The following is a 17658-nucleotide window of genomic DNA, read 5'->3' as shown; positions in this document are numbered from 1 at the left end:
GTGAGGGGAATTCCGGTGCCTCGGCTTTGGCTAGTAGTTTAAGTTAGGTTTTTTAGTCCCCGCACCCCCCTCCCCCCACACACAACAAAAAGGCGGGTTTTAGCCCTTGCATTGGCGGCTCTTGGACGGATGGCAGCGCTTCATCTTCGAGTTGCTCTTTCGTGCTTCGATCCTCCCTGAATATGTCTGTTAGGACAGACTCGACAGAGGTCCGGTGTAGATTCCCGTCGTCTTGTTGGTGCGGCAAGGTTAGGGTTTCTCTCATGCATGCGCGACGTGCAGGAAGACTTCCTAGCTGTCATCGACAAGGTCAGACCGGCTCTAGTATGGGAGCGGTGACAGTGGCGCGTCGCCATCTCGTTCTACCGACGGTAGTGGTCGTTCAATAGTCCATGGACCTCAATGTAATTTTATTTTACCTCGGGTGTTTTGTACTTCCATGAACTTTTATAATAGAGTCGGCTATTCCGGGAAAAATATACGACATGCCTTCCCTTGCTAGCATATTTTCTTCCATTGTTTATAAAACAAACTACACGCATTAACTTTGGAGGGCATTTAGATTTTCTAAAAGATGCTCATGATCCAAAAGGTGGAAATGGAGCCTGGGCTACAATTAGCGCTTCTAGGAAAAAGATCCTCCAAAAAAATGAAGAAAAAGAATAGGACGCGTCTAGCGAGCGGCAGGATGCTCGCTAGCGCTCGCGAGCGGCAGGCCAGAAAAGGTAAGCGTTTGTTCCCTGGTCCCAGGAAGGAAAGATCCTTCGCGCCAGCTGTTCCCACGCGCAAACAAAGGAAAAAACAGATTAACAGAGTCCCCTCACCACCCGTCGCTGTCACGTGATACCCATCAAACTACTAGCGCCCCCCACGCCCCTCTCGCCCACCCTCTCTCCCTCGCTGGTCGTTAGCTTCTTCCTCATGAAAGAAACCAGATCCAATGCCATGAACCAGATCCTGTAGAGCTGCCATGGCAAAGCAGCCAAGGTGAGGAGATCTTGGTTAGAAAAACAGGAAGAAGAGAAGAGAAGCTTACCAAGCAACGTCAAGGTAAGAAATCCTTCTCCTCTCCCATGTCCAAACCTTGTTGACTATCCCCCTTGCCCTTTTTCTCTGAATCTCCCAAATCAAGTAAAAAAACTCCATGATTTTGAGCAGAGAAAGAAGATCAAGTAAAAGCATAAGAAATTCAGTTCCCTATGCAAGAAAACCATGGTTTCAAACCAACTTTCACATGGATGTGTGCAAACAAACATATTCACGGGTGAAAAAATGCATCATAGTAGAAAAAAGGTTGATGTAGTTCCCTGTGCAACTAAACATGGTTAAATAGCCAACTTTCCCCTGGATGTGTGCAACAAGCATACACAAGGTTGTGTGCAGGTACCCATGTATTATAGCCAACTAAAACATGTATTCTATCCAACTCAAACATCAGGTATCCAGCGTAGTCTCCATCAGGTAGCCAGCTTGTGACTATCGTTCAACATTATATGCTTCATTACTCTCATTTCCTGGAACAATATCTCGGGGTTTGTAAAAAAGGCAAAGGTGATTAGTTATCATTACATACAAATATTTGTTCTCTGGAAAACTAGATTAAAATGTTGAGGATGGCAACTTGATATCCTGTTTGTTCTCCAACTAGAAATGCTGGTGATGACAACTAATGAGATATTCTTGTGCGACTAGAAATGCTGATGATGCCAACTAATGAGATATTCTTGTGCAACTAGAGAGGCTGAGGATGTCAACTACTTGGATAATGTTGTCCAACTAGAATTGTAGAGGGTGCCAACTAAATAGATAATCTTCTGCAACTAGAAAGCCTGAGGGTGCCAAGTGATTAGATACCGTTGGGCAATCCTCAAATTTTTTAAGATGGGATTAATCTGAATTCTTGTGCAACTAGAGAGGCTGAGGATGTCAACTACTTGGATAATGTTGTCCAACTAGAATTGCCGAGGGTGCCAACTAAATAGATACTCTTCTGCAACTAGAAAGCCTAAGGGTGTCAAGTCGCTACATATTGTAGGGAAATCCTCAATTTTTTTAAGATGAAACTAATCTGAGTTCTTGTGCAACTAGAGAAGATGAGGATGTCAACTAGTTGTATATTGTTGTGCAACTAGAATTACCGAGGTTGCCAACTAATTAGATACTATTTTGCAACTAGAAAGCCAGAGGATGCCAAGTCGTTACATACTCTTGGGACAATTCTAAAAAACTTGAAGATGGCAACGTTGAGCAACTGAGAAAGTAGAGCATGCCAATGCTTAATTAGTCCTTCTGCAACCATGTATGAAAATTCATACACTTGGCTGCATGTATGTGGAGTAAAAAGTATTCCCGATAGAACTTTATGTTACCACAGCGGCTGAATAAAAAAGGCTGACGATGCCAACTTATATTATGTTAGTTGTGCAACTACAAAATGCAGAGGATGTCAACTAGTTAGATGCTATTGTGTAACTAGAAAATGCTCAGGATGCCAACTAATTAAATACTCCTGTGCAACTAGAAAGGCTGAGGGTGCCAAATCATTAGATACTCTTGGGCAACCCTCAAAAATTTGAAGATGGGACTAAAAAATAGTTTTCTTGTGGCTGAGAATGTCAATTAGTAGGATACTGTTTGTGCAAGTAGAAATGCTAAGGACGCCAACTAATTGAATACTCGTGTGCAACTATAAATCTTGAGGATGCCAATTAATTAGATACTCTTGGGAAAAGAACTATTCAACACTTGCATGACCAATCAAAAAATTGCACATTCACCTGAGGGTGTCAATGCAGCTACAAAAATACTAGGATGTCAACTAGTTGAATGGTATTGTGCAACTAGAAATACTGAGGATGCCAATTATCAGGTACTCTTGTGCAACTAGAAAAGACTGAGGATGCCAACTCATTTATATACTCTTTAGGACACATCATCATCCTCTCCATCCCCGTCATTATCAGCGCCACGTGGTTGTCGCTTAGCGGCCCGTTTTGAATTCCGCCAAGAGGTCCTATTTGGAGAACCCTACAATGAATAAAAAATATTGAACTACAAAGAGGGTAAAAGAAAAGAGTATAAATAAATGGCCATAGGATAAAAGAAAAAGAAAATATGAACCTCTGTTTCACTATCAAGCACATTTCCTCTGGTTGCACAGTAATGTATCCCTAGTTGCGCAGGATCCTAGACCCCAGTGAACTAAAATAAAATTAGTTGCCTAGTTTGCTTACAAATTTGGGATAGATTGCACAGGAATGCTCCTCAAGTTGCACAGAACTGACACCAAAAACTGATATACAGAGAGAACGAGAATTATTTGCGTAGTTTGCTTACAAATTGGGCTACAAAGATATGATAGATTGCTAAGGAACCCCTAGTTGCAGAGAACTAACATAAAAAAACTGATATTCAGAGAATAAAATTTATTTTGCCTAGTTTGCTTACAAAATTTGGCTACCAGATGTAATAGATTGCATAGGAAGGCATCCTAGTTGCACAGGGAAGCGCCCCTACTTGCACAGAACTAACAACAAAAAACTGACTTAAAAATTTGGCTAGTGGCTATGATAAATTGCACAGGAACAGGGCCCTAGTTGTAAAAAAACAGACTAACTACACATAGCAATTCCTCCTCTTAAAATCAGCAAAAATCATGCGAAAAGCACCTGGGGCTAATGCTCTACCTTCCCCTAGCAGATCAACTACCAATCCGCCACCATAGCGAAGCTTGCACGCTGCATCCCTGTAGTCCGACCCCAGCCACCATGGATCCGACCACCACGCCCTTGTACTACACAACAAGGCCGGCGGCGGAAACCCCTGTTGCTGACTTCTCCATCCCGTCCACGCTCCTTTTCCACATCCATGACCACGATGCTTGCACGCCACCGCCCCATCCTCCACGCGTGACCACGACAGATCCGGTCACCCGCGCTCTTTCCCCCATCCCAGCCTGTTGGATCGATGGATCCGGAGAGAGACGGTCTCCTACCTGTATGTCCCCTCCCAAGAGCTCTGACGGCGCCCCCTTAGGAAAGTGGACAGTGGAGGAGGAGACGGCGGCGATGCTTCTCCGGCTCCACGGCCCCGGCTGATCTGCTCAGCCTGCACCGCCGGATCCGCCGCATCTCCCTCGACCTCCGGGAGCGTCGATGCCGGGAGGAGGAATGGGGCGGTAGCCACATCGCCGGGAGGAGGAGCTCGGCGGAAGGGCGCGTGGCCTGGAGAAGGAGCAGGAGGCGGGCGCGTGGCCTGGAGAAGGGGCAGGAGGCGGCCGGGTCGCAGGGAGGTGAGCAGCAGTGCGGGACGGCAGGTAGTCGGAGGTGGGGCGAATGGATAAGATGCAAGAGGTGGACGAGCGCGTGTGCTGATTTGTCGGTAGCGAGGCCGCTCGGGGCAAAGAAACACGGTTTGGTGGAGAGAGTGAGCGAGCGGAGGGAAAGAAGGAACCAGAGCCGCTGTGAGCGAACGGAACAAAGGGTTGTCGGCTAGCGCGGCCGCTCGTTTCTACCAGATGGTGGCCGACCGCTTTTTAGATTTTAGGAAAAGAATACATGTACATATAAAGTTTTATCGGCAGTATATCTTTTCAGCTGTGTTGTACACAAATAAAATATGTGGATCAAACTAGAGTGGTCTTTTTCTTTAGAGCCACGCAGGAGAGTTGTATGTGTATATTCAATAAGAAAGAAGATGATACAACATCAGAAAAGACGACTCATACACTGCTATAGAGATCCGACTCAGCGGACAAACCTAACTGACAAAATGATTATCAACCCGGAAAGTTGGCAATCCGAAAGGAGATGACGACCAAACCCAACCTAGACTAAAGTAAAAGTTACGACACAAGGAATGGAAGCGAGAAACCATCAACCGCAAAACCTAGAACACAACCACAAACAATACAACCCAAACTCGACATCCATGACAACGAGGACAACAACGGGATCACAAAACATTACAGGGACAACCCGGCCACAGCCCTCGAGCCAAACCATTTGCACGAGAATCCTCGAGCCGAAAAAGTACACGTCCCTTGCACTAACTACACTACTTTAGTTTCGTTCAGTAGACTCACACCAACCGCTGTTGAGAGGCTCTCGCCTTCTCTGCATATATAATTTATCTACTCTCTCATATTCTCCCCCACTCACCCATCCGCCTCTTGTAGCCTACGTTGGTCTTTCCGGATGACATATATGTTTGTTTGGAGTCGAATCATATATGATGGTGGGAAAATAAACACCCTTGGTTTGGGAATATGAGGCATTGGGAACCTACTAGCTACATAATTCTGACGGTGTGATCCAGTTGTGCCGCCTGATCGGACAATGCCCTCGGCTGCCTCTCCATCATCCCCATCCCGCAGTGCTGCCTACGAGTAGCTAGCAAGTTGCCCTGATTTTCGTTGCTGGATAGCGAACTCGGCCGGCACTAAGAGATGAGGTGGTTGTGGATCTGAACCGTAAAACAAAACTCAGGATGACTGAATCTCTTGAACCAGATGGCATATCAGTCAAGGGTGTGATCCTGCCGGTGCAATGCAAACGCCCCGGTGGAAAATATGCGGGCGATCATGTGGCTCCAGGGCCTTCAGTGGTACTGCACCATTTAGAAGCCTCTCATTCAAAAAGGATTGTCTGGAGAATCTTTTACCTTTTTTGAATGATTTGAAGAAATCTCACCGCGTGCACAACACGATGTACCATGGCAATTAGGCTAGCGTGGTGTTTGGGTGGATAAGGTTAGGAGATGATTTAATTTGCATAGCATGAATGATTGTAATACCTGCTATTTGTAACGATGCAGAAGTGGCAGAAGCTAACATGCTGCACTAAGGACGTATTACTTGTACTAAATGACCTCCGTTTTCACTTGTCATGTCCACAACGTTTTGAGCCACAAATTTGTCTTGCTGAGCAAACTACAAATAAATTATTTCTAATAAGTTCTTACAGATATAAAGAGCCAAATTACTCCACTCCTCGTGATCTAGCCACCGCAAATTAATACAAAGTGCTCAGGGATGGAACGGTCGAGAAGCCCATTGTATAGAACTCGTTGTGGGGTTCTGGGTTGTTGGTCATTTAAGGGAGGTGGTGCTTCTTTGGAGTAACATTCTACTCTCTCGCAAGTACAGCTCTCTTAATCATTTTATTGCGGTGATAATTATTTCTTACACGTGCTTGCAATCACATTCAAGTAATGCCCCTTGATTTCATCAGTTTTTGCCTGTGATTTATAAATAGCTTCAGCACAAAAGACAGAACTGTCTCTCCAGCGCATAAATAGTTGTGAGTTTGTACTTTCATCATCTTTGGTAATACCAATTGTATAATACAGAAGATGCTCGGTATAGTCACGACGTGTTCTAGAAAAAGGAAAATATTTTCACTTGAAAAAACAAGATCCAAGTTTTTTTGTCTGCGGAATTGTGAGTGAGCAAGAAACAATTATCTAAAGTACACACATGTGCATATGTTATCCTAGGCCCCTTACACTGACTACACTACTTTAGCTTTGTTCAATAGACTCATACCAACCGTTGTTGTGAGGCTCTCACCTTTGATCATCTTTCTCTGCATATATATCCACTCTCTGATGTTCTCCTCTCCTCACCCTTCTGCCTCTTGTTGCCTACGTTGGCCTTTCTGAGTAACTAGTCTTCCCAAACATACATATGTTCGTTTCGAGTCTACCAATTACATATGATGGCAGGAAAATAAATATCCTTGTTTGGGAACATGAGGCACCTGGAACCTACTAGCTACGACATTCTGGTGATATTCTCAGTCGTGCCTGCCACCTGATGATATAGGCACGACATCAGCCATGCCGCTGATTTGACCTGATCTTTCGCGATACAATAACCTCCAAGATCCACCGATAAAAAATTACTCCCAATTACACGAGCAGTATGTGTAACCTAAAGTTGAGGTAACAACGACCAAAGGACAATTCCTCGACACACGAAGAACCTCCCGCCGTAGTAGACGTAACCAGCACGCAACCCGTCAAGAACGACGGGCCTCGAGCCAAGTGCCACTTTCACGCAGAAAATTCACACAAGATAAATAATAACGACACCCAAAGAGGACCGCTTAATAGACGATACACATGTTGTCTAAACTCGAGAATATAACCTAAAACTCCAAAATATAACCTCCTTTTACAGGACCATTCAAGGACTATATATACCGAAAATTCAATGTGGGTTGTACTACCATATGGTAGCATTATCGGAGACGTTGGTCCACCTAGGGATCAGTGTGCACAATTGTATTGCATGTTGTATTGCGTTTCCTCACATCAATATTGAACAGTGCCGGTGCTTCTTGTCCGTTGTTCATTACTGCTGTGGCCCAGTGGTCTTATACGGTCTTGCCGTTCCTAATCTTTTCTGGACCGGAGTCCTGTCGCACATGGTCCGCTCGACCCTAGGCAGGAGTCGTTCTGCCCAACGAAATTCATCTCTGTTCTCACATACAGCTGCACAGGCAGTTGTCCTTCCACATTCCTCTCCCCCTCGCACTGTTCCTTTTTAGCGCACCGCGGCAATGGCGACCTCTTCCTCCTCCACCCCCAAGCCGTGAACATGGATCTTCTTCCCTTAATCCTATGACCTCGATGCGGCAGGCAAGTTTTAGCCAAATATCCGCCCGTGGGAAAAGACCCGGCAATCAGTACTACAAGTGTATCCTTTGCAGTGTAAGATCTTGAATCCAATCCTGGATCTGGACTGCTAGAAATGATGCGGGCTCATTATGTTTTTTTTCGTTCTTGCAGTCTGGCAAATGCTCCATGAACTCAGGGTGGCCCTTTGTACGAAGCAGGTGCTTACCGAGTAGAAGAGGTGGAGAAGAATGTGATGTACAGAGCAACGCACACTCGAGCGGAGTGCAGGCTCGTCGACCTGTCCTGCAGCGGCCGAGACATCCCACATCGTCGTCTTCGTGACCGGGACACCAGGTGAGAGAGGCCCAGAAAATTATTTGCAAGATATATGTATTATTTGCTGCATTGATAAGATCTTTTGGGTTCTGTTTTAATGGAGTACTGATCAGCTTGTGCTGGAAAACGGTGTACTGAAATTGTTTACTGGAACGGTTTCAGTTAGGACTTGGCAATTCTTTGAACTTTTGTACTTGCATTGTGTCTGTTGGATTGGATTAATCTGTTTGTGTAGCCTGATGATTAGTTGGTTACATATTCCCAGTCTTGGAACCTGAAAACTCAAATCAGTCCAGTCATATAAGTTCAGCTTCACATTGAAGATATTGATTTCTATATTATTTAGGCAATTGTAATTCAGACAGAAAATTCATGTTGTATCCCACAAACACTACATAGAAATTAGTTTCTGCATGCACATTACATTGCTTTTTGGTTTTGTACACCAACTATCTTCTTGATTGCAAAACTATTGGCACGACATTTTGCCTGCTGGATTTATGGGCACACGCTAGTAGGTTGTCTTAAGCTAGTTGGTGTTTGGTTTTTAATTCAGACAATTCAGTTTTTCAATTTAATACTATATGTTGCTAGTAGAAGACTTTGCAACTTCAGAAGCCCAAATCACTTCAGCCTGCTCATTTAAACTTCACAGAGAAGATACCAATTTCTACTATTTAGCCTACTGTAATTGTTTTGATTCATGCGTGGACAAAATTCAGGTTGTATCTCTTAGCACTGTATGAAAACTAGCTTTTTGTATGCATTACCTTGTTTTGCGTTTTTGGACTTCAGCTTTCTTCTTGATATTTTCATTAACCTGTTGCAGTACCTGTGACATGATGTGTGTCTAACTGCTTCGATGTTTTTGCTAATTCAGCCCATGTGGAGGTGCGGTATGCGATGTCGATGCAGTGTAGAGAAAGAACAGAGCAGGACTCCTGACTGTAGCTTCACGGTTCGCTTGTTGTTGCCTTGGCCATGTGAATCCCATTTTTTTTGCACTAAGATAGGGGTTCTGGAAAACCCAGTAGTTCTTCTATTTCTGCTAGCTAAACTTGCTCCATTCTCCTGACAGTAGGAAATCTATTTTGGGCTGGTCTCGCTGTTCAAAAATTCAGAAACTGCTTGAACAAAGATGTAGTTAATGTGTTTGGGCTCCTATTCTGTTGCCAGCTGCGTTTACCTTAGATTAAGCATCGTACACATATGCGATGATTGTTTTGCAGTGAGTAGAGGAATGAATTTGTTTCAGTCCTATCCTATAGCAGAGAATGAATTTATGTTTCAACAGAACTCTCAACATGCTGCACTTTCCTGCGTGCCGGGTGGCATTTGGGAAATTGAATAGTATGAGCGCTGAACTGATGTATGAAATGCAGCTATAATGGTGAAAAATTACCACCAATTCTCATGTTGATTTACTGAATTTTCATGTGTTGTACATATATCCAGTTCAATATAATGGTTCTATGTTTGTAATTCTAAACGAGCCTTACTGTTTGCTCTTTGCTCCAAGAAATTGCTAGTACTAAACCAGGTACTTGCTTATGTTGTTCATTCGTTGCATCATTATGAATGACAGCAATGCTAAATCTACTAAGCTATAGCACCAGACTACAGAAAACGGTAAATTTGTCACTGTGTTCAGCTTCACACGGTTTCAGTTCAGGATTTTCAGAGGAAGTACATTTAATCACCCGGGGCGCTCGTGGATCTGGCTTAATAGCAGACTCCCCGGACTCACTACAGTGCGCCGCCATGGACGACTATTCCCACAGGCTAGTTCAGTGCGCCACAGACTATTCTGGCCGCCACTACATTGCTGATCCTTCGATACAAACCTGCAATTGTGAACGGATGAGCAAAGACGCCGGCAGTGAGCAAACAGGGCCGCCCATTGTCGCAACAGATGCCCGATGCAGCCGCGTGCTAGGGACTCTGTGCGGTCGTGTGTACACAGAGGAAAAATTCTGGCCCACGGTACATGACGGATGCAGGTCCTGAACTAGCGGTCCATCCGTCAAACTGCACCATCCCGCCCCTTGGGACCTCCAGTACATACGATCTACCCTGGTCCAAAGACGCTCTCGTGCACAGCCATCACCAGTATACTCCAATATCTGGCGCTCGCACATGCTCTATTCAATGCCGTGCCTACCAACTATTCTGGTGGTTTGGACGGTACAGATAACGAGACTATATGCCGGTATGACCCATATTGCTGCTTTCTATATATACTAGTATAGCTAACTTGCCTAAGTTGACCATGCAAAATCTTCTCTATGTCTATTAAGCGGTCTCTAACTGTGGACCTAACAACTAAGGAGGCAAATCTGATCACGTGCTTTATTTTAGCAGGTATCCAGTACAGATTAAATACGAAAATAACTAAACACAATTTATTGGGCGGCCCCCATTTGATATCTCTCAAGCAACGTAATTTCCACCATTGAAACCTGTTGACATATGCATCTTGCTCCGGCGGTCTTGATCGTGAGAAATAGTAGCAAATTATGATTCCATATTTTGGCAGAACACCAACTATTCAATAGTTTAGTTGGTGTTCTGCCAAAATATGGAACCTCAATGTAATTTTTATTACGTTTTGGCTGCTTTGTACTTCCAGCGAACTTTAATAATAAATCATGCTGTATTTTTTTTTTTGAAAAAATGCATATACAGCATGTCTTACCTTCTCTCTCTCTCTCTCTCTCTCTCTCTCTCTCTCTCTTTTTGCGAGAAACAACATGTCTTCCCTTATTAGCAATATTTTCTTCCATTTTTTATAAAAACAAAATACACACATTAACATTTGAGGGCATTCTGATTTTCAAAAAGATGCCCATGATCCGAAACGTGGAAATGGAGCCTGATCCAGCTACAATGAGCTCTTTTTAGGAAAAAAAATAAAAACAAATTTTAATCCTCAATATTTTTGAAATGATTATATGCATTGACATACAAAGTTTTATCAACAGTATATCTTTTCAACTGTGTTGTACACAAATAAAATATGTGGATCAAAATAGAATAGTCTTTTCCTCTCTTTTTTGCAAAAAAGTCTTTTCCTGTCTCAGCCACATATTTTTTGTTTTCTTTAGAACCAAGTAGAAGAGCTGGATGTGTATTCAGTAAGAACGAAGATGATATAACAACAAAAAAGAAAACAACTATTGAGGTCCGACTTAACAAACAAACCTAACTAACAAAAGGATTATCAACCCGAAAAGTCGGCAATCCGAGAACAAGACGACAAAACGCAACCTAGACTAGAGCAAAAATTACAACACAAGGCATGGAAGCAAGAATCGTCTACCGCAACCTGGAAGACAACCGCAGCAACATGACCCCGAACTCAGACAACCGTGACGACGACTGAAATACAGACATCACGGGGACAGTTTTGTCACAACTCTTGAGCCAAACCACCTGCACGAGAATAGACGACCCAAAATCACCGAGAGCGAAGGGGCCACCTGTCTAACATTGTCGGACCTGTCTCCACCCAGGCCATAGAATAGGGGCCATAAGAGTGAGCTAATACAATCCAGGGGAGGCAGAAGGGCGCACTGAGCACTGGAGACGAAGCCAAGCATTACCGGGGGAGCTAGAGATGCATCCTCGAGCAGTGCAAGCCGAACCGCAAACAACACCAGAGCCATAACCAACTAGTGACGAACCACCGTCCACACAACCACAACTAAACACAACCGGGGAGATGAGCCAACAGGAGGTGGATGCGCCAGTCCTGCGGAGCCACGCCAGACTTTTTTGTGCAAACTACAAATTAGTGTTTTTTAAGCTCTTATAGCAAAAATACTGCACTCGTTGTGGTTGTACTATAGCCCACCGCAAATTAATACTCCCTCCGTTTCGAATTATAAGATGTTTTACATATTTCAATATGAACTACATATGGGCTGAAAAAAGTGAATGAATACACTAAAACGTGTATATATACATCTCATTCAGAAAAAAAAATTAGAACAACTTATATTTGTAAACGGGGGAAGTACAAAGTACTCATGGATGGATCGGTCGAGAAGCTCATTGTATAGTTTTCTTTGCCGGGTCTGGGTCACATGTCAATTTGACAGAGGGGTACCGCTTCTTTGCAGAATGCAATGACATTCAACTCGGTTGTTCAATACACCCGGTATCATCACTGCATGTTCTGGAAGGAAGAAGAAATCTTCACTTGAGGAAACAAGATCCAGGGATTTTGTCTTGAGGACAGCGAACGACCAAGAAAAGGTACATGTCCCTTGCACTAACTACACTACCTTAGCTTTCTTCAATAGACCCATACCAACCGCTGTTGTGAGACTGTCACCTTTGGTCATCTTCTTTGCATCTATATCTACTCTCTTCTGCTCACCTTTCTGCCTCAGTAGTCTACGTTGGCCTCTCGGGTAACTAGTGTTCTCAAACGTGTATATGTTTGTTTGGAGTCCAACTACATATGATGGTGGGAAAATAAACACCCTTTGGTTGGGACTTGGGAACAGGAGGCACCGGGAACCTGGTAGCTACGTAAGCCTGACGATGTTCTCCGGTTGTGCCTCCTGATCCAACAGTTTCCACGGGTGTCTCTTGATCATTCTCATGCTCTAGTTGGATAGCGAACTCGGGCGGCTCTAAGGGCTCAAATGGTTGCGGATCTGAACCGCAAAACAGAACTGAAGATGGCTGAATCTCTTGAGCCAGATGGCATATCAGTCAAGGGTGTGATCATGCTGGTGCAATGCAAACGCCCTGGTGGAAAATATGAGCTTCCAAGGCCTTAAGTGGCAGTGGATCGATTACCAGCCTCTCATCTGACAGTCAGATTGTCTGAAGAACGGATTCAAAAAGGATCGGAATGTCTGGACAACCATTCGATGTCGAACACGATATACCATGGCGATTAGACTAAGGTGGGGCTTCTCCCGATGTTTGGGTGCAGAAGGTTAAGAGATGATTTAATTTGCATAGCAAGAATGATTGTAATACCCAAGTGGCAGAAGCTACAGGCATTCTAAATGACCTTCGTTTTCAGTTGTGTTGTACACAGAAAATATATGTCAAAATAGAGTTATGTTTCACTTTTTGAGCCACTTATTTGTCTTCCTGAATAAACTACAAATTAATGTATTTTTAGTAAGTTCTTACAGCCATGAAGAACCAAATTACTGCACTTGTCGTGATCTTGGCATAGCCACCATAAATTAATAGGAAGTACTCATGGATGGAATGGCCGTGTTCTAGAAAAAGGGAAATATTTTCACTTGAAATAACAAGATCCAGGTTTTTTGTCTCCAGGATCGTGAGTGAGCAAGAAAACAATTATCTAAAGTACACACATGTGCATATGTTGTCCTAGGCCCCTTGCACTTACACTACTTTAGCTCTGTTCAATAGGCTGATACCAACCGCTGTTGTGCGGCCCTCGCATTTGGTCATCTTCTCTGCATATATATCCACTCTCTCATGTTCTCCTCTACTCACCATTCTGCCTCTCGTAGCCTATGTTTGTTTTTCCGAGTAACTATAGTTTTCTCAAACATACATCTGTTTCTTTGGAACCTAGGAATTACATATGATGGTGGGAAAATAAACACCCTTGTTTGGGAACAAGAGGCACCCAGAACCTTGTAGTTACAGACGCCTGGTGATGTTCTTCAGTTGTGCCACCTGATCCAACACTCAGTGTCAAATGCCGCTTCACCGTGCCTATGATACTGTGGCACCTACGAGTAGCCAGCAAGCTGCACACGATTTCAAAGCTGGAGAGCGAACTCAGACAGCTACGAGGGTGATGGTGGTTACGGATCTGAACCACGAAACAGAGCTGAAGGTGGGCAAATCGCTTGAACCAGATGTCGTATCTGGCTAAGTGCGTGATCATGCCCATGCAACAGTAGGCCATGCTGGAAAATATGTGGGCAGTTATCTGCTTCCAAGGCATTTAAATAGCAGCAAGTCAGTTTAAGGACCCTTATCCACGATGGCATTGACCAACCCTAGCACATCCATCTTTCTTTTCTAGCGTGCGATGGATGTAGTAGTAAGTACACAGCTTAAGAGTTTCGGTAAGTAACATCCAAACTATCATGTGACAATAAAAAGAAACCAACACGGTCAGATGAAAAATTGGATAGCTACGTGCATTCGCCAGACCAAATATTTTACAGTACCTTGCATCACAGAATAACAACAAATATTTGAAATTTGACCATAGAGGAACACTACAATACAGTCAAGTAAAATATCTGAACATTCTTAGTTTACCGTCCAAAATACTTGAACCACAGGCCGGCATTCATATCTGACTTGTTCTATTTCTCGCAGATCATGTCTTTATGCGCACCACAAAAGAACCTGTTGAATGATAAATCGTGTATTTGTCAGAGACCATAAAATGCGGACTTTATGAAGTGGTGGATGGAAATAGAAAACTGATTGGCATGTTCAACTCCAAATGTAAATTAAAAAGGAAGGGGGGAATCTGGACTGCAAAATAAAGAAGAGCGAATGTGATGTCCCTCCAAATGCACACAATAGGTGCTGACTTTATTAATGAATAGCTTAAACGTACATAAAAACCGTGTCTTTCCAGGAGGTTTGAAATATTCAAAAAGGGAGCATTACTTTCAGATTTCAATTGAAGGAACATCAGAAGGAAAAGGTTTTGCAAAGACAGCTGAAATTACTCTGGAAAGGCAGACATGAAACAAATGCATTCTATATTGTTGAACGACCAAACGAACTCAAACAGATACTGGTCCACGATTGATATAGTTTATGTGTATCAACAAGTGCTGAGCTACATTAAACTAGCTCCATGCCACTAGATTTCTGGTCGCAAGATGGGAAATAATGTATGGTGTCTTTTGAATCAAACTCACAAATAATTGCAAGCTATGGATCAAGGAGAAGACATACTTGTATGACTATGGGTTGATGTGCTAAGTATGGTGAGTGACAGGTTCTTAGAAATACTATCCAATGGATAGTGTAACCTCCTTTTTTAGATCGCATAATTAAAGATCATGGAGAAGAATGGTTCAACTCACATGCTGGAAGGTTTGACATATCTGCAGAGACAGCACACGGAATTCCCAAGTTTGTGAGAGCACCTCTTATTAACCCACATGGGAAATATAAAAGCATGCTTGTTGTTTGGGCTGCAGAATCACCCAATGACCCAGAGTCATTCTCAGTTGCATCAGTGCTCTCTACTGCTGGATCTAGAGAAACACGAGTAAGCCACCGGAAATGGTTATCTTGAAGAACGAAGGTACCCTGCATGCAAGTCAAGTAATATCAAGTTCTAATATGGACAGAAAATATGGAGTGTTAGTTATCTGTTCAATTACCCTATGATTTGTTTTCAGATTGTCAATCTGCTTCTTGAACAGTTCTGACCAAAAATCTTTGCAAATAAATTTGATTGCCTCAAGATGATCGGTAAATCGAGGGCGCTCCATCGCATATCTGGATATGAACAGAAAGTGTCAATTTGATTGTCTCATGAACAAGTCCATCTCGCTTTTCAGGATCTGCTACAAGTGCAATAGTGCACGTCAAAGAGATTCTGCTAAATAACAAACACCCAGTAAAGTGAGTGCCTTGTAGGTTTATTAACTAAAATACTGCATATGGCTAGGTATGCAGGGCTGTTTGATATTAATGACACCAATAGTAGCGCGTTGATGCGGATGGTGCTCAGTTATCAGATGTATAAATGTACCAGACTGTATATATCTATATTCAGCAAGTACATCAACATAGCCCATTGGAAGAAATGGAACCTTTAGCATTACTAAATTGTAAATTCTGAACAAATAAAATGATATTTAAATTCTGGAATTTAAAGAAATAGGCAATGAAATTGTCCTACTTGAGAAGATAATCATCTTGTAGGTCACTGGATTGACCCATGCTCAAGCTCAAATGAGCTTGGTAATTCTATAGCAATCCAAAATCAAGGTACTAGGAATTCAGTAGATTGCAAGGAAACCGAAATATCAACTGCCAGGCAAGAGGTCAGGTCACTGCTTGATCTTGGCACCAACCAAATCAGGCAATTAGCTCCTATCTATACTATATTAAAATCCTTCCAAGAATTTGTGAATTAGATCTCAAGATTTATCCGCATACGCAGTTGGCCTCAAATCGGACAATTAGCTCACACCGCTTGACGAACATGGAATTAATGATCTGCTACGGGGTGAGGCGTGACGGATCGGTGCGAGTCAAAGCAACAGATTACAGATCCAGCCAAGAAAGAAACGGGGATCCAAGCAAGGGAAGTGGGAGAGAGTGTTCCTTCATTTACCTCTCGGAGAGCTGATGGCCAACCTGGAAGCCGATGGCCTCAATGCGACCGGCGGCGAGCTCCGGCTTGGCGGCGTAGAAGCGGCCGCAGTAGGCAGCCACCATCTCCATCACCACCCCATCAACGCAGCTCTCCGACACCTCCCGCCCCATACTCTCGTCCTCCCTCCTCCTCCTCGGCGACTTCCCCTGTGGAAGAGAGATCTAGGTAGCTAGCTGAGCGGCGGAAAGGATCGGTCGGGAGTCGGGACCCCCCACGCGCCTTGTGGGCTGCGCCGTGGAGAGATCGACCGGGCCGAGAATCCGAAACTACGTGGCGATGCTGAAAAAAGAAGTGATGCGTAGGGAAAATACACGGCAGCACCTGGGTGCTCCACCCGTTCTCAAAAAAAAAAATAATAATCTGGGTGCTCCACCCTCCATATGAAAATTATAAATAAAAAAATACCAGAAAGAATAAAAAAATCAAAAATCTTGGCATAGCAAACTTGGGTGCCCAATCTACTCTCATGCGAAGTTTCATAAAAATATATCAGGAAATGTATATGTGGTGAAAAAAATATAGTCCGACCTACTGTCCATTGAAACTGTTTTTTTTTCATAGTACAGATTTTTTGTCCTTTTTAATGAGAATACATCTTTCTTGTATTTTTTCATGAAACTTCACACAAGAGTAGATTGGGCACCCATGTTTCATATCCCAAAGACCCAGATATTTTTGAATTTTCCTGATATTTTTTGAACTTAATGTTCATATAGGAGCACACAGGTGCTCCAAATCCTCTTCCTGGTGCATAGCTCTATTTGTTTAGCACTCTCCACACTTTGGCTCTTTATTCATCTGGAGAAGGTATATTGGCTTGCACAGCCCAAACCAAAAAGGCAGTGATTACATTGTAATTCATAATACAATGTCCGAAGTTTAAAACTTCTTTTGCAACCAAATAAGCTGCCGCTTTGGCTTGCCTAGTAACATAAAGAAGCTTATATCCCTGAAAAGAACTCACTATCTCTCGCATCTCCCGAAGAAGATGGCAAACATATGATCTATCTGCGACAGAAGCCCAGAGTCTAGATTTTTTGTTGTTGCAATTTGTCTCCAAGTGCACCTGTTGATAACCATTATCCTGTGCAAAGCATGTTGCATCCCTGCATGCCAAGATCTTATTTGACAGCGGGTCGACGTTGTGATCATATCTTGCACCTCCAGCAGCGATAAAAGCACCAGTATGATCCCTAGTGATAAAACCTGCATCACCTAGCTGTCGGTCCCCATTCGTCGGCCCATCAGTATTAATTTTGTGTAGTGTTTCATGTACTCGTAGTTCAAATTTGAATTATATCTATTAAAAGCCTAAAAATGCATTTAATGACTTAGAT

The 17658-nt window shown here is 43.3% G+C and overlaps 1 protein-coding gene and 1 long non-coding RNA gene across 2 annotated transcripts; one reads left to right on the top strand and one right to left on the bottom strand.

Annotated features, from left to right (window-relative positions):
* The first annotated feature begins 7410 nt into the window (after positions 1-7410).
* On the top strand, positions 7411-9260 carry LOC119305450. Its single transcript, XR_005148674.1, has 3 exons — positions 7411-7713; positions 7792-7974; positions 8837-9260. It is a non-coding gene; the product is annotated as an uncharacterized LOC119305450 (long non-coding RNA).
* A 4806-nt stretch (positions 9261-14066) lies between these two features.
* On the bottom strand, positions 14067-16602 carry LOC119308665 (trafficking protein particle complex subunit 6b-like). Its single transcript, XM_037584793.1, has 4 exons — positions 16280-16602; positions 15318-15435; positions 15015-15243; positions 14067-14319 (listed from the first exon to the last, which is right to left on the bottom strand). The coding sequence occupies exons 1-4, from the start codon at positions 16429-16431 to the stop codon at positions 14291-14293; spliced, it is 528 nt and encodes a 175-aa protein (XP_037440690.1). The 5' UTR covers positions 16432-16602; the 3' UTR covers positions 14067-14290.
* Positions 16603-17658: the final 1056 nt, after the last annotated feature.

The sequence above is a fragment of the Triticum dicoccoides genome, chromosome 5B (assembly GCF_002162155.2).
Source record: "Triticum dicoccoides isolate Atlit2015 ecotype Zavitan chromosome 5B, WEW_v2.0, whole genome shotgun sequence".
Lineage (NCBI taxonomy): Eukaryota > Viridiplantae > Streptophyta > Magnoliopsida > Poales > Poaceae > Triticum > Triticum dicoccoides.
The sequence above is the reverse complement of the archived record's forward strand: the minus strand, read 5'-3'. Positions and strand labels throughout refer to the sequence as shown.